General features: G+C 60.9%; 3 protein-coding genes across 3 annotated transcripts; 1 reads left to right on the forward strand and 2 right to left on the reverse strand.

The window, feature by feature from the left end:
* Positions 1 to 452: 452 nt before the first annotated feature.
* POLRMT (RNA polymerase mitochondrial) lies at positions 453 to 12651 on the reverse strand. Its single transcript, XM_065858238.2, has 21 exons — positions 12561 to 12651; positions 11953 to 12048; positions 10763 to 11727; positions 10332 to 10462; positions 9399 to 9585; positions 8902 to 9051; positions 8646 to 8813; positions 8172 to 8342; positions 7652 to 7891; positions 6668 to 7444; positions 6160 to 6282; positions 4760 to 4882; positions 4351 to 4530; positions 4104 to 4190; positions 3714 to 3827; positions 3308 to 3357; positions 2983 to 3081; positions 2622 to 2694; positions 2103 to 2185; positions 1840 to 1910; positions 453 to 1076 (listed from the first exon to the last, which is right to left on the reverse strand). The coding sequence occupies exons 1-21, from the start codon at positions 12613 to 12615 to the stop codon at positions 1027 to 1029; spliced, it is 3993 nt and encodes a 1330-aa protein (XP_065714310.2). The 5' UTR covers positions 12616 to 12651; the 3' UTR covers positions 453 to 1026.
* Positions 12652 to 13192: 541 nt separating this feature from the next.
* FGF22 (fibroblast growth factor 22) lies at positions 13193 to 15708 on the forward strand. Its single transcript, XM_071799532.1, is given in 3 exon segments — positions 13193 to 13418; positions 15076 to 15278; positions 15280 to 15708. Coding segments are annotated over 3 exon segments (747 nt in total). The 3' UTR covers positions 15598 to 15708.
* Positions 15709 to 17243: 1535 nt separating this feature from the next.
* On the reverse strand, positions 17244 to 24384 carry RNF126 (ring finger protein 126). Its single transcript, XM_065858489.2, has 9 exons — positions 24279 to 24384; positions 21456 to 21514; positions 20135 to 20198; positions 19393 to 19634; positions 18991 to 19059; positions 18843 to 18912; positions 18525 to 18618; positions 18253 to 18368; positions 17244 to 18057 (listed from the first exon to the last, which is right to left on the reverse strand). The coding sequence occupies exons 1-9, from the start codon at positions 24351 to 24353 to the stop codon at positions 17908 to 17910; spliced, it is 939 nt and encodes a 312-aa protein (XP_065714561.1). The 5' UTR covers positions 24354 to 24384; the 3' UTR covers positions 17244 to 17907.
* Between the last annotated feature and the right edge of the window lie 1542 nt (positions 24385 to 25926).

Below are 25926 nucleotides of genomic sequence, written 5' to 3' on the forward strand. Positions count from 1 at the left end.
ACGTCCGCCCCTGCCGCGGCCCCGGCTGCTCCCGCTGCCCTCGCCCGGCTCTGGAACCGGCCACGGGCACAGCCCCAGACTGGGCCGCAGGAGCCAGCTCTGTCCTTTCCAGCGCTGCGGCCCTGCCAGAAAAATGACAAGGCAAAAAGCCTCCTCCCCGCAGCTTTCCCTGTGCTGGCTGCGAGACAGGAGCCTCCTGGCTGGACACACAAGGGCCAAGGAGACACAGCCACCCCCGCGCCAGCCCCGCTCCCCCTGCAGCTGCACCGACCCTCTGCACCACGGGAAGGTTTTGTCTCCATTTCAGCTACAACAGCATTTCCAGAATGTGTCACCTCTGTGAGCCCAACAAGTCAGCAAAACATCAGCCCCACCTCCCCCTGGCCCCCTGAAGCTGAAAGCACCCCCAGACAGCAGGAAAAGTCGCCAAGAAGGATACGGTTCCCACCTCGTATTCCAAAAAAGCTTTTATTTACAGTATCATACACCTCCACCCTCACCGTAGTGGTTTTCCCTGCCTGAGACCCAGTGAGAATTGAAACCGATCCCTGAAATGAGAGCCAAGAGCCACAGAGGCTGCAGAGGTGACAGTGCCCGGCGGGTCGGACACGCTGGGAGGTCTGTGCCCGCTGGTGGGGGGACGGAGGGGGTGACACCCCAGGACTGGCACAGCTCTGAGGGTCACAACAGTGACAGGGACATGGTGCCGGGACAGGACCACGGGGAGCCAGCTTGGCTGCTGTCACCCCTTCCGTCCCACAGCAGAGAGCACAGCCCCCCGGCTCGATGTCCTCTCCGTGTGCCTGGACACAGTGATAGCAAAGAGCAGGGACCCCGTACAGCGCAGCTCCCCTGGCTCCCACCAGCCCCTCAGGCTGCTCCTGCGCTCACCCTGGGGCAGGTACCTTTGCTGGGCAGGTAGATGCACCTTCCCCAGGAGCCGCAGGACACAGAGCCGGTGGGCCAGCACCCACCACAGCCCCTGAGCCAGCTGCACGCCAGAGGTAGCCCAGGGCCTGCCGGGGATCAGCTGAAGAAATAGGTGGAATCCATCACCTTCTGCAGGTTGAATTCGCCTGCGGGGAGCGAGGGAGAGGAGAGCTCAGGAGAGAGCAGGGGCAGGCGAGGACAGGGCTGTCCCAGCACTGCTGCAGAAAACGGCTGTGGCTCAGGCCTGAGCACAGAGCCTGGAGCTTCTCTAGCAGCTGATGTCCTCATTTATCTGAGAATGGTAGGAAGAGCAAGACAGAAGAGCATAACAGCAGCAAAGCAGGGAAGGAAAGGAGCACACGTGGTAGGAACTCTCCCTGCTGCCTTTGGGGCCGATCACGGCAGCTGCTCAGCAGCAACAGAGCAATAGAAAACCAGCGCATTTTGGAGCACCGGCCCATTCCAGAGCACCGGCCTGGCCTGTCGCGCAAAGGCAGGACAAGGGTTGGCCAGATGGTCTGGCAGAAGCAGGGCCGAGAGATTAGGAGGAGTTAAACTAATTGCCTTAATCCCATTGCATGTATCTCATCCAGATCCTGGCAATTACCGTGCTGAGCGCCTCACTCCCATCTCCAGGCAAATGCCTCCTGGTTGGAAGCAGATGGAGGAACAAGATGGGGACAGGACGAGCTGGGTCAGCCTGGGGAAAATCCCAGGGGCTCAGCTCCAGGGGAGGCAGGTGACAGGAGAACGTCACAGCGCTGCCCCACAACTCTGCCCCCCAGCACAGGCAGGAAAATCCAACCTCAGACACCACATGAGCCCAGTGACTTTGGGGGCCACCCTCCATCTCACTCCCCTACTCTCCAAACCGCTCCTGAGCGCTGCAGTTCCCATCCGTGCTCATACCTGTCTCAGGGACGTTCGACAGCTGCTCCATCAGCTTCTTCTGCCAGAGGGCTCTGGTCTCTCTGTCGGGGCTGGATGAACCAGAAGGAGAGCAGATCAGCGGGGAAGCTCTGGGAGAAGGTGCCCCCCCCTTGTTTTCCACACTGAGGTCTCGGGCAGTTTGGGTGTCAGTGAAGAGGGAAGCACGACTTCCCTCCCGAGCAGGTGACACAACCCGTGAGCACAACCAGCCCCGAGGGAAGGACGTGGGGGGTGAGGAATACCTGCAGTACGTCTCCAGCATGAACTTGGACAGATCCTGCAGGATCTTCTCGCTGTGCAGAGCCACAAACTGCTGTCGACAGATCTGATCCAGGGAGCAATGATGAGCTGCAGGTTAACAGGCATTTCCCCTCCTTCCCCCCGTGTTCCCAAGCAGGACAGCTCAGGGTGAGGGGCAGGGAAAGCAGCGGGCAGGAGGGAGCAAGAGTTGCTGGACAAAGGTGATGGGAATCAGCGGCTGACCCCGATTTATCGATCCATTGTACAGCAGCCCTGGCAGCGCTCCCGGGGAAAGAGCCAGGGCAGGACAGAGACGTCGCGTTCAGCACTGATTTACAGCCATGTTCTCCCTCACACCCTTGCTGAAGGGTGGGAGGAGATGGTGCTACAGCACCAGGACATCAATCGGATCAAATCTATCAGCTCGTGGAGCAAAGCCTGGTGGGGCAGGGGCTGGCGGGCACCCAGAGGACACATCAGCAAGATCCCGGCTCACGAGGGATGCGAGAGGACAATTTTACCTGGTTCATGACGTCCACGGTGAGAGCATGAGTCCAGTAGCAATCGTGGACCGAGACAAAAGTCAGACCCTGTCTGGGAGGCAGTAGAAGGTGCCATGAAGCGGTGCTGAGCGTCCCCGCCCTGTGATGTCCCCTGCCCCATGCAGACCCTCTCACAGGGACACCAGCAGGTACCACATGAGGGGATGCTCTGCACAGCCCTGCAGATCTTCAGAAAGAGACGGCTCAACCCGCCACCTCCGTGTCCCTGCCGCCTCTGCCAGACACCCCAGGGACACCTCTGTCCCACCTTGTGCACCCTGCCCTGGTGACGCTCTCCCAGCAGCACCGAAGCCGGCGCAGAGCCCGGCCGTGCTCCCACCTGAGGCAGTGCAGAGCCGTCAGCATCATGTGTGTGGAGTCCAGCGAGTGGATGAAGTTGGGGGGGAAGGCGTTCTTTTGCTTCACCGTGTCAGGCTTCCTGTGGCACAGCGGGGATGGGAGGAGTTGGGGCAGCTCCGGCACAGAGCCAGAGCCCCCGGCCCCACCAAAGCACAGGGGCTGCTCCCCAGGCCGTTGTTCTGAGCTCAGGGGGGCACTGGGAGCTTTGGCCCATGTTGGGAGGTTCCACTGATGGGAAGGTTTTGTCCCCAGAGCACAGGTTGGGGACAGCAGGGGCTCAGTAGAGACTGTGGTTTCATACTTACTGGTTAGTGTAGAAGGTTTTCACGCTCAGGTGCTGCATGCCGCAGTTCAGCTGTGGGGAGAGAGAAAGGGATGAGCAGGGAAGGGCTCCCAGAGGTGAGCGGCTGCAAGGATGGGACCAGGAGCCATGAGTCAGTGCAGCAGTGTGTGGGAGGCGAGAGCAGCGAGACTGAATCATGCAAGCCCAGAGGAAGGCTCCTTGGCGCAGGAACGGGCCCATGCCCCGGCTGCCGGAGTGGGATGGGAGCAGCGGAGCTTCCCCACCAGCCACCCACACACTGCGGGCTCTGTGGGGAGGACGTGGCTGCACGCACAGACCCTGCGGCTCCACGATGCCAACCTGCCGGGCTCTACCTGCCCGCAGCCCCCCAGCTCCCCATGAAGCAGATGCTCACACCAGGTACTCACCACAGTGGCCTTGGAGCGGTAGTAGGGCTGCACGATGGGGAGACCCAGTGGCGTCACCCACTCCACCGTCCGTCCTGACTGCGCAATGAGCTTGGCGCTCTCTGTCAGCCAGTTCTGCGGGGGTAGAGAGCAGCTGGGGTGGGGGTGGGCAGCTGGAAGCCCCCATCCCCTCCCAGCACGGGGCAGCCTGACTCCGGACACCAACTGCGACGGGCCAGCGCTTACAGGGAGCGCGGCCCTGCAGCAGGGACAGTCCCGCAGCTCTGGGCTGCGACAGGAGCATCCTCCCTGCACCAGGACCCAGAGGAACCACCTCTCCCCATGGAGCAGCCCCTGGGCTACGTGTGCGTGGGCCAGGGGAGAAGAGAAGCAGAGACGAAGGAAACAGACCTGGATATCACGAGTGGCTGAGAACATCTCCTTGATGCTGTTGAACACCTGCTTTACAAGGTACTGAGATGCTTCCCACAGGTATTCCTGCACAGAGCAAGGGCAGAGCGAGGGCTCAGTTCCTGTGGGCTGCAAGTCCCTCTGCTGGGATTTGGAGGGGGACAGAGAGAGCAGGGCAGGAGGGAAACCCCAGGGAGAGGGCACAGGCACCTCTCTGAGCAAAGCGCTGCTGGGGCAGGGATGCTACCTCAGGGAAACCGTCAATCTCCTTGAGACGCTTCTCCATCTGCAGCCGCCCGCCGTAGCGCGTGACGCCGTACACCACCGTCATCACCGTCTGCTTCACCACCTTGCGGTTGATGAAGCCTTGCAGCACCTGAGCGATCCTCACCCCCTGCTCGGCGTCCTTCTTCCGAAACTCCTCCACCTGTGAGGGGAGCCCTGGGGTCACTGAGGGGAGAGCCAGGGGTGCAGGACCGGAGCTGCTGCCTCCACAGTGTCACCTTGGCAGACAGGGGTTCTCCCACCTCTGTCACCCCCCATGACAATTTTGAGCCCTCCATGTGCTCCTGTCACCTCGACCTTTCTGCTGGGGTGACCCTGTGTGACACAGTGGCGGGAGGCTGCGTCCCCACGAGGTGTCCCCTGTGCCCTACCTGCTGGGCCACCGCGCTGTAGACATCCTGGGGGACACTGCAGGGCATCAGGTTAACAGAGATGGCACCGATGAGGTCCCGGCCCAGGGCTGCGTAGTGCTGCAGACCATTGCAGGAGCCATCCTGGGGTGGGGACAGGAGTCAGCGTGGGGACAGACCCTGCTCAGCAGCACCGACACGCTCGGTTCGGAAGGTAGTTGCCATTTCCCTCCATTTTCAGCCAGGTTTGCACCCAGTGCCACACCAGTTCCCACTCTCCTTCCAGCCAGTTTCGCTCTCTGGGGTCCATCACTAACTACTGCTGTCTATGAGGTTTAACAAAATAAGACCTCACATCACACTGCCCCCTCCATGAATTATCAAATAGCTCTGTGGAAACACTAACAACCAGAAAATTTGGAAAACAACAAATCTGGGATGCTAAAAGGAGCCCCAAGAGCACAGGGCGGCTGCGAGCAGGACCAGCCCTCCTCCCCTCTCCTCCTCCTCCTCCTCCTCCCTGCAGTGCAGCAAGTTGCGGAGCCGGGAGCTGCTGCTGCGAACTCAGCGCTGATGACTCAGGTGCAGCCACACTCGGGTGCCCTCCAGAAGAAGTCCTTGCTTTAATTTCATTACCAGCACCTCCTCACACCCCCAACTGCTCTCTTGATCTTTTGTTGTCATAACAATATCAGTTTAGATGCCCTCATACATATTCCAGACCATCGCTACTGGCAGAACACAGCACCGTTCTCGCCCCCAACCTCATTAGGGCCATCTGATCTTCTAATGAGATAAATGAGCAAACCCCTCTCGCCAGGAAAACAATCAATCACTGTCTCCCATGCAGCAAGGGGATGTGTCAGCGCAGCCAGATTGCTGCAGACCCACCAGGAATGGGAAGGACAGACGTGTCCGGAGAGCCGAGAGCACCTGAGTGATGGGACGGGGCACACAGCGAATGTCACTGAAGGCAGGGACAGGTCAGTGCTGTCCCCTGCCCTGCTCCACAGGCCCAGACCTCCTGTCCTGCTCCCACAGAGCTGCTGGGCTCCAGCCCCAGGCCAGGAGCACAGCCCAGGGAATTCGGAGGGGCTGGAGCTGCCCCCACAAGTCCCCCCAGCCAGGTAGGGCCCATTTCCAGTCCCCATCACCACCCCACGGCTGGAGAAGGTACGACTGGCAGCCGACAGGATCTCCCAGACGGGCTCCGCTCCAGCCAGAGGAAGCACAGCAGCATTTAACCACCGTGGCTCGCTAACAGCTGCACACAGCAGCAAATCACTGGAGTTCTCCAGCCAAGATGCCCACAAACTACATTTTCATTCTTAGGGGAATGTGGCGCTGGGGCCCTGGCTGCTTCTCCCTGAGCTCTCCCACCCCTCTCCCCCCTGTGGAAGGCGGATCCTCTGGGCTCCCACCTGGTGAATTGGGAAGTGCGAGACGTAGGCTGCGGGGTCCGGGGAGCGCGAGGCCTTGGCGATCTCCATGCAGCACGCCAGGGTCTGCCAGGGCTCGTCCGTGTCCATCCACCAGCGCCGGCCCTGGGACGGAGAGCAGGCGCTGGCACCAAAGCCCCCACGGTGTGGGGTGCAGCGGGCGAGGTGCCTCTGCTTCCCTAATATTTCATCGTGGTCTCAGACAGAAATGTGGTATTTAGGAAACTCTGCAATGCTTTGTTTCCCTTTGTCCTCTCCAAGCGTTATCTTTCAAAATGTTTTTGTTTCAAAATCAATTTGATTTCCATTTCATTTTCCTTTCTAGAAGCCATACTAAACAAGAGGAATGCCTAAGTCTCCTCTGCAATTACAGATGACACTGATCCCTTTTTCCCTTAGCATATTTGGACAATTCCCATCTGGACTCCAGTCCGCAGGGCTCAGGGTTCCCCCAGTTCCCCCCGGAGCCCCATCAGCTGCTCTCGCCTACCGTGAGCGGGCGGTCGGCCGAGTCCAGGATCTCCTCCATGATCTCGTTGGCGTATTCCAGCCGCTCCTGCAAGGCGTTCTTCTTCTTCAGCCCCGTCAGGTTCACCAGGTGGATCTTGAGCCAGTCGAGGCCCTTGGGCCCCAGGGGCCGCCCCTCCGCAAAGAGCAGGATGGCGCGGGTGACATCGTTACCCAGGTGGTTGAAATACGGTGGGCAAGGGTAAGTCCTGCCTCGGAAGTCCATGTTGTGAGGAAACCAGAACACCTTGTCCCTGATGTAGTTGGCGATGGAGAGTTTGTAGAGCGCGTCCATGCGCAAGCTGTGCATCTCGGCCACTTTCTTCTTGTAGAGCAGCAGCTCGTGCTTCTGGGTCTTGCTGCCAGTGGAGCCGCTCGGTGAGGTGGGAGGCTTGGGCGCCTCAGAGACAGGTGGGGGGATGTCCAGCTTCTCGTTGCCTTTGTCGTTGAAGATGGAGATGATGATATCCAGCACTGGCTGGTTGATCTTCCAGGCGCAGTTGCCCAGCTGGTTGAGGGCATCCAGCACGGGGTGCAGGTTGACCGGAGGACACTGCTCCAGCAGCAGCTGGTGCTGCACGGCCCCGTCCACAAACCGCATCAACTTGGTGTCATTCAGGACAAAGGCCCCAAAGTTGGGGGAGATCCAGGGCACTGGGGGGCACAACATGGGGATGGCGGAGGAGTTAAAGGTCAGTGTGGCCTCGGCAGCATCTGACATGATCTGAGAGAAGATGGGATGGGGCTTTATCAGCCCAACCTGGAGAGGAGAAGGTCAGCAGGTCAGTTAGGGCTGGAGTCCGAGAGAGCATGTGGTTGGCCAGGCACTGCACAACAGTCACACTGGGGATGAACACTGTCCCCATGGAACTGGAGGCTCCTCCGAGTGTCCCTGGGTAGCAGGGAGGAACAAGGGCCCAGTTGCGACACAGGGTGACAGTCCCAGAGTCCCCAGGCCAAGGCTCACCTGCCCGCTGCTGTGGAAGGAGTAGATGTGGTAGAGGACGGGGATGAGCTTGGGCTCCAGGCGAGGGTTGAGGATGTTCCTGGGCACCTTGGTCGCCCGCACCAGCAGCTCCAGCATGTGCATGCCCAGGCGCATGAGCAGCACGTAGGGCCAGCTGCAGTCCCGCAGGTTCAGGGAGGGCCCGAAGCCTGCGTCTGCCACCAGTTTCTCCCAGTATTCCCGGGGCAAGTACTGGTGAGGCTGGGAGGCAGAAGGAAAAAAACCAGGTCAGGTAGAGGGGCCAGCGACGCTGCTCCTGCAGGCTTGCTGCATGGGATCTGTGTGCTTGGAGCACAGCGCTGGGAAGGACCCTCCTGTCCCTGTGTCCCCGTGAGGTCATCCCTGACGTGTGTTTGGGTAGGATGCTGATGTGGCCAAGTGAGCTCAACAGCAAGAAGCTGCCTCTGCGACAGCAGGTGTCAAGAACCAGGACCTGGCGCTCGCTGCATCGTTAGAACCTGCGGGCCCCAGCAGCACCCACCTGGCTGTCCCTGGCCAGGAGCTGGATGTAGCCCTGGTAGATCTCCTGCACCTGCTCCAGCTGGCGGCTGCGCAGCTTCCTCTGCATGACGTGTCTGTCATAGATCTTGTTGCCCAGCTCCCTGGCCAGCACAGCTAGCGATTCACCTTGTGGGGAGAGGCTGTTGAGGATCTGTGAAAGGGGGAGGCAAAAAGGGTCTTGAGGAGAGAAAAACAGAAAGACAGAGCAGAAAGACAAAGCAGGACTCCTGCATGGAGAGCACAGAAAGATGCCGCTTCCTGCGATGTTGAGCAAATGATGAGGAAGGAAGTGCAGCCAGGACAGAGCACGGGCTCCTCTGGTGGCTCAGCACAGGGAACAGACAGAGCCTGCGCCCCATAGCCTGGGTAAACCGTGAGGCTCACGGCCTGATTCTGCTGCCCCGAATGGGACATCGGTGCTCAGGGGCAGCCCCCCAGCCCACGTGGGTCCTACCTGCAGCATAATGGCCACGTACTCCTCATCCGGCAGCAGGCACAGGTAGGGGTACAGCGTGTTGTGCCCCGACCCCGTCGTGAGCCTGGCCATGCTGTGCTTCGACTTCTGCAGGGCCTGCAGCAGGGAGTCGTGCCACTGGGAGCGGAGCGTGGCCAGCAGCTCGCGCTGCACGGAAATGGAAACAGGACAGAGAGCGTCACCGGGGCGCTGTCCCCTCCTCAGGCCACCATCCCCCAGACTCCCTGAGGTTTACCGCTTTCCCAGCTTGCGGGTTCAGGGGTTTGGTGGACTCCACTGACTCAATGGTCACGGTGTTGTCCAGCTCCATCTCCAGCTGCTGCTGGAAACGCTCCTGCAACTCCTGCACAGAGAAATCCAGCTTGGGGTACGACACCATCTTCTCCTGCAACAAAAGCAAGGCAGTAAGTGCCAAAGCCAGAGGAAGAGCAGACACAGACAGGTTCATTCTCCCATTTCCCTGTAAGGGGCATGTGGTGCAAACCTCTGCTGAGGGCACCTCCCCGGGAGCTCAGAGCTCTGTTTCTGGCTGGCAAACCCCACATCTGCAGCAACAGATCCCTCCAAACAAGGAGCTGCCTGACAGGCTGTGTGGGATGTTGAACAGCGATTGAACTAAAAGGTTCTTCTCATATGACAGCACTGGGCTGGCCCCGAGGCCACTGGTGAGCGTCACACGTGCCACTGAAACAGCTCCGAGCTGCTGGGACGTCCCCAGGCTCTGGGGCTCACCTTGGAGTAGAAGTCCTGGAGTAGAGAGGACGTGCAGGTCTGGGGGCTGGGAGGAGGGGGCAGCTGGTATTCGGGCTGGACAATCCTGATGGCCTTCAGCACCATCTCCTTCTCGTCTTCCTCAAACAGGCACTTCTGGAAGAGCTCGTCCACGTGGAAGCCATCGTGCTTCAGCTGCTGCACACACCTGAGGAGGGGCAGGTAAAGCTTTCATCTTTCACAGGGGACCGTGTGTGTTGAACATAAATCAGCGCATGAGGCAGGAAACCGTTTTTAAACAGAAGACTAAGAATGGAGGAGACAGATAGGGGTGACCCCTTCTGAGGATCCAAGAGCTTTGGTTGTATCTGGCTTTTCCTTCCTCACTTGTGCCCTGAGCAGCATCGCCCAGACCCACATCAGACAGTCCAGCACAAAGAGCCAGCCCTGCCAAAGCTCTGGCAGTCACAAAAGCAAAACCTGCTCCCAAACCAGGGCGGGAGGCTGACACACAGCTCCAGGCCATTCCAGGGCTGGTTCCCAGCTTTCCTCGGGGCCAGGACAGCGCAGGAGCTCTCCCTGCCCGCCGAGCTCTGGGGCTGCAGGAGCTGCTGGTGGGAGCTGCCTCGGGAGCACAGTCTGCCCCGTCCCCACAAGGGCACTCGCCTCAGGTTACAGCAATCGATGATCCCTCTCAGCCCGCACGGCAGCTGAGCCGGCACCTTTCACCTTCACACCCAGGCAGGGAGACTGAGCAAAGAGATGCGGGTTCCCCCACCCCCAAAAAACCCTGCTCCCGCCCAGATCCGTGCACGAGACGTGGGTCAGAGGCCCTGGATGCCTGCAATGGGGCAGTGTGTCCCCTCCCCAGAGCAAACTCCCAGTTCCTCCAGCGCAGTGGCAGCTGCAGAGATGCAGCCCCACATCTGGCAGCACCCATGGCAGGTGCGTTACCTGTGGACGGCTTTGGTGGATGGCGGGACCCGGCCCATGCACTCCAGCACCGCTGCGTATGAGTCCAGGCTGGGCCGGAGCCCCATGGCCTCAAGCATGGAGAACAGAAGGTTGACACGCTTCAGGTTGCCCTGCGGATGGGAAAGGATGGAGCTGTGGGTACAGACACCAGCGGCCCCAAATCGTAGCTTCTCTCTGATCCTGTTCAAACTCAGCCACATCTATCCTGCTCCATCCCCTTCATCCCCTCAGAGCCACCTTGCAGGGATCAGTGGCCTCAGATCAGCTCTGTCCCCCTCAGCAGCAGCCAAGCCCTCCCTGGACACCTGCTGAAGGCAGATGTGCAAACAGACAAAACCATGACCAAACAGATGAAACCGCGACGGCTGCTTCTGCAGCACCAGCCTCTTCCCCCTGAGCCAGCTCAGTACCTGTCTTGCCCAGCAGCGCATCACAATGTTGTAGGCGTTGACATCCAACAGCCTTTTCTTGGCCGGGGAGCTGTGGTACAGGAGCAGGAACCGTTCAGCCTCCTCTGGCTTCTGCAGGAAGAGGAAGCACTCGAGGTTGGAGTGCATGGTCTGCTGTAGGACCTTGTCCTGGCTGCTGTCCTTGGCCCTCCTCTGTGGCCGCGGGGGCTTTGCAACCTCCTTCACTGTCAGCACCCGGGGCTTGCCGTGGGGATAGATGATGCGGGGGACAGTGTGGCTCTGGCTCCAGGCAGCGACCACTTTAGCCTTTGGGCTCTTGGGGCTGTTCGGGCTCTTCAGGCTCTCTGGGCTCTTCAGGCTCTCTGGGCTCTTCAGGCTCCCTGGGCTCTTCAGGCTCCCTGGGCTCTTCAGGCTCTCTGGGCTCTTCAGGCTCTCTGGGCTCTTCAGGCTCCCTGGGCTCTTCAGGCTCCCTGGGCTCTTCAGGCTCCCTGGGCTCTTCAGGCTCTCTGGGCTCTTCAGGCTCCCTGAGCTCTTCAGGCTCTCTGGGCTCTTCAGGCTCCCTGAGCTCTTCAGGCTCTCTGGGCTCTTCAGGCTCTCTCTGGCTTTATCTTTGGCTTTATCTTTGGCTTTATCTTTGGTCTTTGTCTTGCCCTTTGCCTTGACCTTCGGTTTCTTCTTGGCCTGGCCCCCTGGAGCCAGCTGGGCGGCAGCGATAGACAACCTCCGCTCCACCTTCAGCTGCCGGATATGCATCTCCTTCTTCAGCTTGTCAGCCCAGCCGCTGGGCCAAGCCAGCTTCTCATCCCCTCCCTGGGGACCGGGCTGCTCCCCCATGGGGCCAGGAGCCACCGCTTTCCACAGCGGCTCCTGGAACTTGTCATTGCCCAGCGGGGCCAGCTCCCCTTTGTTGAGCGTCACCTCCTGGATGTGACTGGCTTGGAGCTGCTTCACTCGAGCCTTCAGCACTGTGGGAAACATGGAGCAAGAGGTGAGGGACACACGGCAGCGGGTTGTGTCCTACCCCAGGGCCAACCAGCCATGGGAAGCCCCACATCCTTGTCTATGCTACAAGTATTTCCAGTCCCAAATATTATCTTTATGGTTACACAGAATGGGAAGACTCATAGAAAACCTCCCAGGACGCAGGAAAAGGGAAACCCCCACAGCTCTCCCCAGCATCCTGTGCTCACCCTCCAGCAGCTCCGTCCTCTCGCAGACGCCGCTCCTGCTCGCCTTCTCCTTGGCGCTGGCCGAGGAGTAGTTCCTGAGAACGCTCCATGAGATCCCTGCAGCGCAGACACAACGAGCGGGAGTTGGAGGAGGCTTCATCCCCACCCTGCTCCCTGCCCCACCGCTCTACCCCACTGCTCTGCCCCACAGTCCTGCCCCACTGCTCTACCCCACCGCTCTGCCCCACAGCCCTGCCAGGTCCCCACTGGGCAGGCCCAGAGCAGGGAGCAGCATCTCAGCTCAACCCGCGGGTCCGTGCGGCCCCAGCAGGCACGGACAGCTCTGTGAGACCCCCTCAGTCCCGGCTCTGATCTCCGGGGACAGCACCGCTCCGGCTCCGCTGCTCGGGGCGACAGAACCCCGGTGACCCCCGGCGCAGAGTCCGACCCACCGGGGAACAGGCCCCGGAGCCCCAGTTCCGCCCGCAGAGGGTGACAAGGCCGCGGGACACCCACAGCCCCGCCCGCTGTCCCTGAGGGGCTCGCACGGCGCACAAAGACCCGCAGAGCCCGCAGCGCCGGCCCGGGGGGTGCTGGGGCGCCCGGGGGTGCTCGGGTCCCGCTCTCACCGGGGCCCCGCAGCCGGGCCGGGCCCAGCGCCGCGCGCAGCCGCAGCACCGACATCCCCGCTAGGCCGCCATGCTGCCGCGCGCACCACTGCGCGTGCGCCGCGCACTGCCCGGTGGGAGCGGCGGCCCCGCCCACCCGGACTACAACTCCCATGGTGCAACGCGGCCCGCGCGGCTCCGCGCCCCCTGGCGGCCACGGCGGCCCCGACGGGACGGGACGGGACCGGACGGGAGTGGAGCCCGCGGGTCCCGGTGCGGGGACACGGAGCGAGGACACGGAGCGAGGACACGGTGCGGGGACACCACGCCCGCCCGGCCCCCTTCACCCCGCCCGCGGACAGACACCAGCCCCGGGCTTGGCACCTCTGTCCCCGCCCTACCCGAGAGCCCGTCCCCTGCCCGCCCGCCGCGGGAGCGACTGGGGACCGGAGCGTGCGATCGCTCCCCCAGCCGGGAGCGGGCAAGTGACTGGCCACGGGGATCTGTGGCAGCCGTCGGGGCGCGGATTTATGAATGGGTGGCCCCGCCCCGCGGCCCCGCCCCGCCCGCGCCGTCGGGCCGGTCGCCGCGGTGGCCATGGCCCGTCGCCCGCCGCCCCGCCGTGCCCCGCCGCACGCCCGCCGCCCGCCGCCATGAGGGGCGGGGGCCCCGCCGCCCTCGCCGCCTGCTTGGCCGGGGCGCTGGCCGTGCTGGCGGGGCCGGGACCGGGACCGGGCAGCCCCCGGCGGCCCCCCCGCAGCTACGGGCACCTGGAAGGCGACGTGCGCTGGCGGCGGCTCTTCTCCGCCACCCGCTTCTTCCTGCGCATCGACGGCGGCGGCGGCGTGGAGGGGACGCGCTGGAGGGAGCGGCCGGGCAGTGAGTGGGGCCGGGATCGGGGGCTGTGGCAGAGGCGGGACCGGGCAGAGGGCACGGCCGCGGGGGCGAGGGCTGGGCGGAGGCGGCCGGACGGCGGCGGGACCCCGCGGTGCTCGGCACCGGGGAGCGCCCGCGGCTCCTCCCGCGCCGCAAAACCCTCTGCGGTGCGGCTGTCCCCGCTGTCCCCGGTGCTGCTGCCCGCCGCTCCGCGGGAGAGAGCAGAGCAGTACGGCCACTGGCGGGAGTCGCTGTCACTTTGCCCGTTCTACCCAGCACCCGGAGTGACCTGAGGGCTCCCTTGTCCCACCTCATCCTGCGGCACAGCCAGGGTGCTGCCAGCCCTGCGCGGCGTTTGGGGTCACCCGGCGCTCACCGGGGGGATCTGATCGTTCCTTGTAGGTGCGGTGGGGAGGATAAAGGCTGAGGAGGAGGGAGGGAGGAAGCTTCGGGGCGATGCCGGTCTCAGACCCGAGCATCCGTGAGCATGTGCAGGACACGTACCAGCTGTGCCGTGGGGACAGCGGCTGCAGCGTCCCCATGGGCGGCTCCTGCCTGGGGGGTTATTTTTAGAAAAGCAGAAGTTCTTTTTTATAACTAGCAGCGACTCCAGAGGGTGACCAAATCAGACGGATTCGCCGGCACCCGCTCAGCCCTTCCCTGTGGCTGCTGCTCATCATCGGCTCTTCCGTGTTGGGCACCGCGGGCCCCGGTGGGTGCCAGGGCCATGTGCTGGTCGCAGCATCGAGGGGACTGCGCCGAATGCTCCAGAGCCCTTGTGCTGCCCCGGTGCCGTATCCCCCCCTGCTCTGGCAAGGGCATGAGTGTCCCTGTGGAGGCGATGCTGGCGATGCTGGGGGTGATGGCTGTGGAAGCCCCTGCCCTGCGTGTGCCCCACCAGCCCGAGTCCCTGCGCATCCTTCCAGCCCGGTTGCCTGCAGCAGCCCCAGGAAGCGGTGCCCACGGGCAGCTCCTGCCGTGGCTCAGACCCTGCCTGCTGCCCTGCCTGCTGGAGGCTCCTTCCCCCGTCCCGCAGCGCCGTGGGCCTGGCGGGCAGCGGGGCTGGCTGGGCCGGCCGGCGCTGGTGGGTCAAGGCGGTGCAGGAATCCCTGGTGATGCTCTGGGTGTTGCCCCTGTCAGGGCTGCTGGTCCGACCGGATGCCTTTGCCATTAGCGGCTGTGCTGCCACTGGCACCTCTGTGCACACGTTGTCCCTCCAAGGGTCACGCTGGCCTCAGTGCCCTGGGTGTGCAGGGAGCCAGCGCTACAAGAGCCAGGTCGGGTCCCCAGGGCACCACATCTGGGACAGATGCGTGGGCAGAGCTACCAATGAGGGCAGGATAAACCCGAGCCTGGCACTGGGCAAAGATTTGTTCCAGGCAAGCAGAGGTTGTGCTCAGCGTTGCTCCCGCGCAGCGCTGGGCCTGGGGGAGGAAAGGGGTAAAGACCAAATCTTCCCCAGGCAGAGGTTCCCTCTCCTGCCCCAGCTGGGGGAACCCTGTTCGCACCCTTGCTCCGGCTGCCCCAGCACCGAGTGAGGGTCAGCAGTCCCGTCCCTCCCGGGGGGCACGTTGTGACCACAGAGCCGGTGTCAGGGCAGGGCCCTCAGGGAGGTGGCGTTTCCTCCCTGGCTCTAACACCGTGCTTCCCTGTCCCGCAGGCATCGTCGAGATCCGGTCGGTGCGTGTTGGTGTCGTGGCCATCCGGGCGGTGCACACCGGCTTCTACCTGGCCATGAACAAGTGGGGGCGGCTCTACGGGTCGGTAGGTCGGACGCTGCCCCCAGGAGGGATGGGAGCGGGATCAGGGTGCAGCGCAGAGCTGGGACAGGGGGGTCTTGCTGCCCCACGCCCTGACCTGTCCCCAGCAGGGGCTGCACCCCCAGAGCCCCCAGGATGGGAGCAGTGGGTCCTGCCTGCTCTGCTCTGGGGGTGACAATGGGCCCGGTGAGCGCAGCCACCCCTCACCCCCTGCCCTCTCCTGCCAGAAGGAGTTCAGCCCCAACTGCAAGTTCACGGAGCGCATCGAGGAGAACGGCTACAACACCTACGCGTCGCTGCACTGGCGGCACCGCGGCCGCCCCATGTTCCTCTCGCTCAACAGCAGGGGCCGGCCGCGGCGCGGGGGCAAGACGCGCCGGCAGCACCTCTCCACGCATTTCCTCCCCATGCTCGTCAGCTGAGCCCGCGGCTGGCTCCGGACTGTCCTGTAGGGAAAAAAGGGTTATTTTATTTATGTATATATCTATTTTTCTGCTATTTATTATTTTTGAATGCGCAGCAGAGGACGGCTGCAGGAGGCAGGTGCCGCGGATGCAGCCGCGCAGGGATGCGGATCTCTAGACGGGGCGGCCATGGCTGTAACAGCGCCGCTGTGGGGCCGGGGCGGAGGCCATGGGGCTGGGACGTGCTGGTGGGTGCGTTCGTCTCGTGTCCCAGCACCCGCACTGATTAAAGCTGTTTGTGGTACAAATGGGATGCGAGTCTTGGTGCTTTCATGGCAGGCTCGGCTCCGGGGCCCCAGCAGAGATGGAGCTGGAAGGCAGGTGGTGGTGAGGACCAGCCCCCCGGCGGGAGGGGACCGTGGCCAAAAATAGCGTCCACACCTCATCCCCCTGGCCAGGGCACGTCCGTCCGCACCCGCCAGGCTGAGGCATCGCCGCCTGGTCACCTTGTCACGTCAGACGTGAGCGGTGGCCCCAGCAACAACCACCAAACTTGTTCCAGTTCTTACCCGACCAGCTCCAAACGAGTCTGGGAGAGGGACCAGCCAGCGCGTTAACTGCGTGGGGACCGCGGCGGGCACCAGCTGGATCACGGTGGGAGAAGGGAGGTTTTCCTGGGCTGTATTTCGGTGATTGAACAGGAAAGTTTACCTCGGTGCCGGCCGAGCCAACAGGCACACGCGGGCTCGGCCAGGGACCTCCCTGCTGCCACCCGCCACCCAGGCCCAGCGCCCCGGTAGCAGGAGCCTCTGGGCCAACCTGGGGTGGAGGATGAGCCATTAACCCTGACAGACCAGTCCCGGGATAAACCCTCGTCCCCAGGCACCCGCCCATGGGATGAAAGGTGCCGCCGGCTGCCCTGGCCGCGCTGGCAGAGCCGAGGAGGAAAAACATTCCAGGAGGGTTGGTCAGAGCCTGGCACCGGCTGCTGCCGTCCACGCTGGGGGGTTTGCTCCAAGGAACCTTCTTTGTGCTGTGCCACAAAGAGCAGAGCAGAACCTCCCCATGGGGACATCGCCCACCCCGTGCTCCCCGCGTTTCTCCCGGTGCCATTGGGGCTGCAATGCAACCAGAACGCAGTTGTTGTCCCTCTGGGCCCTGGCGCGTGGGGAACACGGGCAGCAGGTCAGTCACTGCCCGCTCTGGTCGCATTCTTTTCATTCTCTGAGCTCCAGCTCTGTCACAGCAACTGAGTCACAAACACACCCAGATTTTTGTCTCTCTCTCTCCTTTTTTAATCAGCTGCATTTGAAGTAGCTTCGAAATACATTTTTTTGTCCAAACTGTTGTTTTTCCTGTGTATTATTCAATCACAACATTTGGCTGGTCCTTGCTCTGACACAGTGGAAAAGCTGCTCAGGCTGAGAGAAGGGCAGGAGGCACCAGGGAGAAGGTGTAAAAAATACAAAAGACCAGGCAAGGATGCTTTGGGTTGCAACCCTGCAACCACCCGCTCGTGATTTGGGTGCTGGTGACGCCGGAGCCAGTGCTGGAGCCGCAGAGGCTGGCGCTGGGCGTGCGAGGGCTCGGCCGAACCGGGGGCATGGGGACGGCCTCCGCACCCCTTACCTTGTAGTTTTCCTCAAATCATGCATAACGTCTCGTTGAGCTGAAACGTCTGTTTATTGAACAGCAGTAATAATTTAAAATTATAAAAACCCTTTCAGTGTTGAGTATCAGAAGGGTGAGGTTATAAAGAAAAAGAACTGGGACTCGAGATGGGGACGGGAAGGATAACGGGGTCTGTTTCCAGAGTTCATGTTTTCAGTGATAACTACTGGCCCTCCCCAGCTGGAGGTCCCGGGAGGGAGGCAGGATCCTCACGCTTTGTTTTAAAGACTTCAACCTCCAAAGCAGAAGAGATAGTACCCAAGGGGAGAGGAGGAGCAGAAGAAATAAGGGATCTCAGACTCAAACCCAGCCAAACAACCTTTCCATTGCGAACCGCAGCCGCTGGCTCGGCACCGCGGGGCTCCCCTCGGCGGGGCGCAGCAGCCGCGCACACCAACGGTTCCAAGTCCACGCGGCAAACGGGTGTTTTTATTCACAGACAGAGCCCTTTCCCCATCACACAACTTGAGGCTTCTCGTCCCAGAAGGATCCGGAGTCTCCGTGGCTCCAGAACTCAAAGGGGGGTTCTGGGGACGCTGCTCCCCCCAGGCTCCCTCCCCTTGCTCTGCTCTGGAAGCCCCTTTCGCTGCTGATGTTGGCCAGGGAGGGAGGGAGGACAAGGGACAGGGCCCCGGGGACAGAGGGGTGGATTAAGATTCATGAGTTGTTCGATGAGTTTTCGTTACTTGGTGAGCTGGAGGAAGAGGAGGACGAGGATGACGAGAAGTTCATCCCCGTGAGTTCGGGGGGGTTTGTGGCAGTGTTTTGTCCGCTTAAGCTTTTCCGGCACACGGGACACGTGTCGTGCTTTGGAGAGCAGACAAAAACAAAACAAGAAATACGGGAAACAGGATTAGAGACACAACACGGGAGCAGCGCTCGGGGAAAAGGCCAGGATGACAATCCTCTGACCAAAGGTTGCTCGGGCTCAGGCCTCATTGGGGAGATGTGAACATACTTACAGGAAAAACACCCAAGTGCCCCAAAACCTCACTCACTAACCTGCTCGAGCCACGGGACTATGCAGCTGTCGTGGAAGAGATGATTGCACGGTAACTGCCGGACGTTTTCACCCACTGTGTAGTCTTCTTTACACACGGGACACTCTAACCCAGAATCTGGATCACGAAGGGAAGGGAAAACCACCACTGAGCAGCAGAGCGTGAAACTCCGAGTGCCCAGCTCGGCGTCCCGCCACCTTTTCCCCTTGGCCCCGCTGGCTCTTGTGCCTCCTGCCCCCGCCGCGGCTCCTTCCCTAGAGCAGACTCACGTACCTACATGTTCCTGGGTGATCTGTATGGTGGGGAGGGCCTGGATCTTCTCCTTGTCTGCTGGCGGTGGTCCAGTGTTTTCAAACTGATTTAGTAACTGAAAAACAATAGGCCACGGTGGCAGAAAGAAGATGTGAGCTCAGCAGCAACAGAATCTGCTCATTTACCGAGCCAGGGCACTCGAACCCCATACCGCCCGCACTGCGGACCTCATCTCCCATTTCTGCACCCTCGGGGCTTTGTCCCATGTCACAGCAACTGCTGCTGACTCTGCAGTGCTGCACGAGGGGGCAGGAGACGCCACCATAACGCTCATTTTACCTGCGTAATAATCGCATCCAAGCCGTTGGCGCCCCACGCATAGTCCATCGGATTTGAATGCAAGACTCCCCTGTAAGAACAAGGGCAACAATGAACTTTGGTGGGAGCGGGGACACTGTCAGAGAGAGTGGCACGGCTCCCAACTCACCAGGGCCCCAGTCCCAGGTTTGGAATTGTCGTAGGTGCGATAATGCCATTGACCAGCTGCTGGATAATTCTGAAAGACAAGAAAACCAGGATTATGTACGAAATCATACAACCAGGAAAACAACAGAACAACCAGGAAACGCTTTCTCACTGCTGCTTTAATGGTCAGAGCTCCCAGCCGCACCGCGGTTCCCACCACCATGCACAGGGGAACGGTCCCGGTAAACTAAAGGCAAGAGCTGCCAACAGCCACAGCCCAACCGCCCGAGTTCGCGGGGCAAAGCCGGGACCAGCACTGGAGCCTCCTGAGAGCGCGAGGAACAGGGACGGGTTGATCCTCAGCCAACTCTCATCCGTGACAAACCCCAGGGCTCCCTTCCCCCGAAGCGGCTGCGGTTCTCACCCCTCCAGCGTGGGGACGCCCTCGTGCCTGCCCGCAGCACGGCGCGTGGCCAGGCGGGCCCGCGGCTGCCTCGCGCCGTAGCGGTGCCGAGACTGATGCTCCCGCTCCCGCCGGTTCTCCGAGTCCCTGTTGTCTTCCGACGGCGCGTTGGACCCGAAGGGAAACTCAAAGCTGTCATCGAAGATCCCGAAGGCGAACTGGCCGTAGCCCTGCGGCAAGGTGAACAAGTGCTGATCCACGTTCTGGGAGGAAGAGAATGGAGGGAATAGCTTGTGAAGGGCGGAGAAATGGCTCTTGGCTGTCATGCCTGGTGTCTGCCCAGTTTCCAACAAAGACCAGTCTCTCCAGATCCCCATGACGCACTCGCCTCGGCTGACCCAGGCAGGTCAGCACCCCCAGAGCAGCTCTGTGAGGAGCACAGGCTGGAACTACATGTGCAGGTAGGAAAACATAACTTCCCAGGTCACTGCTGCGTCTGGAGCCGAGGCTACTGCACAGCAACACACCGGGCAGCTCCCGAAATCTCAGCTCAGCCCCCTTGCGACACAAGTAATCTACAAGTGATGGTGCTATCAAAAGCACGCAGTAAAATCTGACATGCAGAGATTTCAGGAGCAGCACACGGATGACAGTAACACCTTTCCTAAATTTTGTCATAATCCAGGGAGCATTTAAACAACGTCCTAATGGAAAAATACTTGAGTGGCAAAGCAGAAGCGGTGGGGGAGCTGGCAGGACTCACCTCGAAGGGATGCCGGCTCTGATCGCTGGCTGCCGTGGAGGAGCTGCTCTCACTCTCAGTGTTCCTGTGAAGGAGGAGCACTGGTCAGCATCAGGAGGGTCCCCCCAAAAGCTCTTCCCAGCAGAGGAGAGCAAGGGACACGAGTTTGACAGGGACAGCAGCCGCCACAGCACAAGGGATGCGACCGATTCGTTTTTGTGCTGAGCCAGAGCTCGAGGGGACCGTGAAGGTCTCACCTTCCCCAGCTCCACACAGAAACCCGCCTGCCCTCAGCTGCTCTTTGGCTAATTGTTCATCTCAATTTTCATTTTTCTCTCCCACATCTTCACCCATCCCTTTCAGATTCTGATTCCATGAAGCGACAGAGATGAACCACCATGTCAGGCAAGGATTCCCTGCACAATCCCCCCCGAACAAACCAGTTAATCCCCCAGAGCTCCAGGAAGGGAGGACTTAAGGTACAAACTGATCACTGTGACCCAACCATGCTTAAGTCTAATCCTGAATCAAAGGAACTCCTATTGCAGCGGCATGTGACCAGGCGGGACAGATTATCAGGAAAACTCTTAGTGCTGTTGGAGAGCTGCAGGAACATTTACTGCTTGGTGTCCAGGCCGGTGCTTTGACATTCAACAGCACCAATAAACCAAAGCTCAGCACCAACACGACTCTCCCAAGGTCACAGCAAACGAGCAGCATGGTCAGGATCAGCCAGGATTGATTTCAGGCTGGTGCAGTCAGACCAAACGTCACCTGCTCAGCACAGACACCACGTCCCTGCCCGTCTCAATGCCACCGAAACGTTTCAAGACGTTTCGCCTGCTCCGAGCCAGCCGCGATGCATGTGAATGCGGATCTCGGCGGCCCCGGTGCAGAGTCCAAAGTCCCAGTCCAAACCTTTCGCTGTTGGTTCTCCAAGTTATTAAATTACAGCCGAAGCGGACGTACACACTCTGTTCCACAGGTTCCCCTCTCGGAGGGTTATCTCTGCCCCGATGACTCAAACAGCTCAGAGCCGCCACATGCCATGGGGAAAGCCCTTCTACCGTGCTTTTGTGTTCATTTTAACGCAACTCATTCCAGCTCCACCCTGTAGCAACCACCTGTGACACTCAACATCACTGGGGCTGAGTGACCTGTAAATGCAAACTATGCGAATTAAGCACTATACACCCATGGTGAGGGAAGACGACCCAAATATTGGGCAGAAGGAATAAAAATAGCGCATGTAGCACGCAACATTGCCTTTTAACTCAAAAAGAAGGAAAGAGCAAAGCAGACTGAGTTCACTCCAGCAACAGCCATCAGAGCAGCATGTTACCTCGGCTCTTCGGGGAGTTCTTCAATAAAACCAGATTCACACCGTGGGCAAATGTAGTCCTGCGGGAGAAGAAATATTGAATGAGAAAAGGAAGAGGTACATAAAAGGTGTGATGAGGTGGAGGGTCCTGCAGCTCTTCATCCCAAACACATCACGATTACAGAGCCTGAGCCCCCAAACCGCTGGTATTTGCCTTCTCCAGACCAGCAAGGCAAATTGTTAAGCCTGAGCCCGTCTGGAATGTGGCTTCAGAAAAGATCTGGATAACGCTAATTAATCCCCAGTGTAGACAAGGCATTAGATAACATCTGATGGAGTTCTGGGTGAAGTGAAAGCAAAACCACCAGCCTTCCAGCCCAGCAGCGCTCAAACACCCGGTTTTAAACAGCTGCGTCTTTTGGGGACCTGTCCCTGCCCCAAACATCCTGATGACAGGAGTGGGAGGGACTCGCAGCCCACGCTGCTGTCACTGATGTCACCTGGGGGGCTCACAGCACAGTGAGGTCATGGAGACAGTGCCCGAGTCCCACGCTCTGGCGCTTAGGGCTGGTGACAGAAAAGCTGCTGCCACCCGTGTGGCCTCTGCCAAGGACAGAACACGCTGAGCAAACAGCAGCAGGGTTCCTCAGGAAACCATCACTCTTCCCCGTGATTCCTGGTGCTAGCAAGGAATTTAAACCACACAACCATGCTGCCAGAGCTCCCAGAGCGCTCAAGATCCTGAAAGGAAATTACTTCACTTCTCAGTGCCCAAAAAGCAGCTGCACTGAGTCAGAAGAGGAAGCGACAGCCCCTGTGCCCAACGGCCGAGGCGGAACAGCCACTGCTGCAAACACAACCGCCCAAAACCCACGCTGGCAAAGCCCGCTCGGCGTGGAAGAGACTGAAGAGCTTCTAAAAATAATACTGCTTCCCTTTGCTGCTGCTGCGCTAGAACTGGCACAGGCCCTCAGACAAAGTCGATGGATTTCCCCAAAAGAGGTGCTGGGCCGTGGGTCTGCCCCAATAGCAGGTCTGGGACGGCTCCTACAGAACGTTCTGATAAGGCCCAAGCACGAGGCGGCAACGGCAGCGACCGCGCGGCGCTGCCCCGGCCTGCCCGGCCCGATAAGGACGTGGCGAACGCCGGGACCTGAGGCAGGCGCGGAGGAGTCGCCGCTTCCTCTCTGCGCAGGTTGTGAAACACCCGGGTCTACGCAACCTATACAACGTTGGATTTTGAGAGCGTTTCTACACCATTCACATTCTCCAAGTTGGCTCCCGGCACACGAGAACTCCCATGTCAAACACAGAGCAGCTGTCTCTGTGATGCCCCATCCCTGTTTTACCTCCCAGCAGTGGCACGCTGGGGTAAACGGGGTAAAGCAATGGGGTAAAGCACCGCGGAAGCCGCAGCGAGCAGCTCCCAGCGCCCTCCGCTCTGCTCCGCGAGGCTTTTTCCTGCGCGCTCAGCTCGGAACACAGGGGTCAGCACATTCCTCTGCAGCTGGACCAGCACAAATGTCATCGTTGGTTGTTTCTCAGGCTGTTGGAATCTCTCCTTTTGCAGCATGTGCTACGGTACCTCCAGCAGCTCGGGCTGCAAACAGCAAGCGAAAGCGAATGAACTTGGACCCCAACACAAGTTCGTTAACTGGCAATTATCTAAAGCTGGAGTCACAGCAGCAGCTGTCAGTACGTCCACAACAAGCCCAGGACGGGGTGTTTAAACAGAAACAAATGACAGATATTCTGAGGTTACAACCTCCGGCTCCACAGCCACTTTCTCCAGCCCATGTCCACATCTCACAGGAGCATTATCAGGAGTTTTGTCCTCATATGTAAATACAAGCTGAGATCTACCAGCAAGGCCTGCCCTCACCTGACCAGAAAGAGTGATAGAGGAGGCGAAGGGACAAACAGCACGTCACAAAACCAAACTGGCACCCAAGTCTAATCAACCGTGACAACGAGATACCTATGCTCACAGTCGGGCTATTGGGTGACACTTAAAATTCAATAAACTTTAACAAAAAGCAACAACGAGACGCTGTGGAAAGTTTCACCACAAACAGAGCCTGGCAGGATCCTTGGAATCCAATTTAACACCTCGCAACAGCTGGCAGGCGATGGACAGCACACCCAGTCCCAGCCCCTATGGTGTGTGAGCCGGTTCCACCGCAACAGCCAACGCTCCCGAGCCCACACGGGACACTCGCTCATCCCGGCGGGTTCTGCAGGTGACCCAGCGTGTGCAGGTCACCTGTGTCCCTGCCTACAGCTGGTACCACCCGGGGAGCTTTTCCTACACCCCCCGAAATCCTGAGAGGGACAAAAAATCCGCCCCCGCGTTGCCCCTCAGAGCTCCTGCCCCTCCAGACACAGCCCGGGGTGCGGGGGTGTCACCCATGCGGGGGCGAGCGACCGGGCTGGGCCGGGCAGAGCTGCCGCCCGGGACCCCCTCCCCATCGCCCGGGGCTCCCGAACCGCGGCGGCACCCACTCCCCCGGGGCCCGTCCCGCCCCCCCGGGCCCGGTGTCCCTCCCGCCCCGCCGGCGTCCGTCCCACCTCCCCCGCCGGGCCCGAGGTCCGCCCCGCCGCCCCCGTCCCCAGCGGCCGCTTCCCCTCGGCCGGGGGCACCACATCCCCGCCCCAGTCCCTCCTACCGCCCCAACCGCACCCCGCAGAACCGCCCCCCCCGGGCCCGCAGCCCCAACGCCCCCGCTCCCTGCCCCGGCCCCCCCAGGCCTCACCCCACGTGCCCGCCCCGCCGGGGCCCAATCCCCCCGCCACCGGCTCCCTCATTTCCCACCGGACCGCGGCCGGGCCCCCACCCCCGCTCACGGGCAGGCGCGGGGCGATCTCGGCCGAGCAGCAGTGGCAGAAGAACCGTCCCGGCTGCGGTGAAGCCTCCGCCATCTTCCCTCCCCCCCCCCGCCGCCCGGCCCCGCCCCGCCCAGCGACGCGCGGCGGAGAACGACGGCGGCCGAGCGGGGACAAGCAAAGAAGGCGCAGCGGAAACGCGGGAGAAAGGGGCGGGGCGACGCTGCCGGGGAGGTGGAGCCTAAGTGGGCGGGGCTGACGTTATTTCGGGGGGTCCGGGACACCGGGGTCCCGTCTGATCCCTGGAGAGCTCGCTAAGTGATTTTTCAGTGAAAATCCCAAGATTTGCGTCAAGTCGCAATAGTCGCAAAGGACCCTGAATGTTCCGTTTGAACAAAAACCTCCCAAACGAGGTGTTTTCCCCCCAGATCTCCTCAGTAACGTTGGCGGGTGCTGGGGAGGTTTCGGAAGGGGGGTGGTCAATGAAAGCTTTGTTCTGGGGGTTGTTCCCAGCCCGGCCGGGTGTTCCGGGGTGACCCGGGTGGCAGCAGAGTCGCTGCCAGCAGGTGGCATCTGCAGCCCAGGGTTTGCTGGGGAGGGCTGGGAGGGGACTGGGAAACGGCTCAGGGCGATACCCCCAAAAACCCTGCTCCCCGTGCCTGCCAGGGGACGGGGACGGGATGGGGACAAGGGATGAGGACAGGGGATGGGGACAAGGGATGAGGGCAGGGGATGGGGACAAGGGATGGGGACAGGTGAAGAGGACAGGGGATGGGGACAGGAGAAGAGGACAGGGGATGGGGACAGGGGATAGGGATAGGGATGGGGACAAGGGATGGGGACAGGGGATGGGGATAGGGATGGAGACAGGGGATGGGGATGGAGACAGGGGATGGGGATGGGGATGGGGACAGGGGATGGGGATAGGGATGGAGACAGGGGATGGGGATGGGGATGGGCACAGGCATAGGGACAGGGGATGGGGATGGGGAGGGGACGGGCAAAGAGGACAGGGGAATGGGGATAGAGGATGGGGATAGGGATGGGGACAGGGGATGGGGATGGGGACAGGGATGGGAACAGGCAAAGAGGACAGGGAACTGAGACAGGGACAGGGGATGGGGACAGGATGGGGACAGGGGATGGGGACAGACACCGGCACTGCAAACCGGAGACAGCCGCGTGACAGCTCGGTAACTGGTTGGCGGCTTCTGGAAAGGTTTGTTCATTGTGTGGAAATTGCAGCTGCGGGACAAATTTGCAGCCGTTTAGCCGCTGATTGATGATCCCAGCTGTTGATAAGACGTGTTAGCAATTATTTACAACCAATGAGGAAACCGCTACTGGGTCCTGCAGCTCCTGGACCGGACGGTGGGTCCAGACGTCCCGACGTGGCCCAGACGCCCTGGCCGTTCCCTTCCACCCGAGGACACGTTTCTCCTTGCCCTGCTCCATGGCGGGAGGACAAGTTGCATCTTGATCAAATGTGCGCCGGGTGCCTGTGGGATGGGGAGGGAAGGATCCGGCTGCACTGACTTTGTCCCTCTGGAATTCCCTGACGCAGGAGCTGCAGAAGCCAAACGTGGCCACGCTCGTCAGGATGCAAATGGCAACGGGTGTTCGTGCATGTGGGGATGAGGCGGTCAGGGCAGCCGCAGCTCCAGGATGT

This window comes from Patagioenas fasciata, chromosome 27, assembly GCF_037038585.1.
Source record: "Patagioenas fasciata isolate bPatFas1 chromosome 27, bPatFas1.hap1, whole genome shotgun sequence".
NCBI classification, from domain to species: Eukaryota; Metazoa; Chordata; class Aves; order Columbiformes; family Columbidae; genus Patagioenas; species Patagioenas fasciata.

What these genes read in the sequence shown, in the direction of transcription:
- POLRMT (XM_065858238.2), bottom strand. Translation starts at nt 12,615, where the DNA reads ATGTCGGTGCTGCGGCTGCGCGCGGCGCTGGGCCCGGCCCGGCTGCGG. An exon ending in TGCGCTGCTGGGCAAGACAG is followed by an intron (nt 10,463 to 10,762) that starts GTACTGAGCTGG and finishes TCCCATCCGCAG; the next exon opens with GGCAACCTGAAGCGTGTCAA. An exon ending in ACGTGGCCATTATGCTGCAG is followed by an intron (nt 8,343 to 8,645) that starts GTAGGACCCACG and finishes CCCCTTTCACAG; the next exon opens with ATCCTCAACAGCCTCTCCCC.
- RNF126 (XM_065858489.2), bottom strand. Translation starts at nt 24,353, where the DNA reads ATGGCGGAGGCTTCACCGCAGCCGGGACGGTTCTTCTGCCACTGCTGC. An exon ending in GGCGTCCCCACGCTGGAGGG is followed by an intron (nt 19,060 to 19,392) that starts GTGAGAACCGCA and finishes CTTGTCTTTCAG; the next exon opens with AATTATCCAGCAGCTGGTCA. An exon ending in TGGATGCGATTATTACGCAG is followed by an intron (nt 18,619 to 18,842) that starts GTAAAATGAGCG and finishes ATTGTTTTTCAG; the next exon opens with TTACTAAATCAGTTTGAAAA.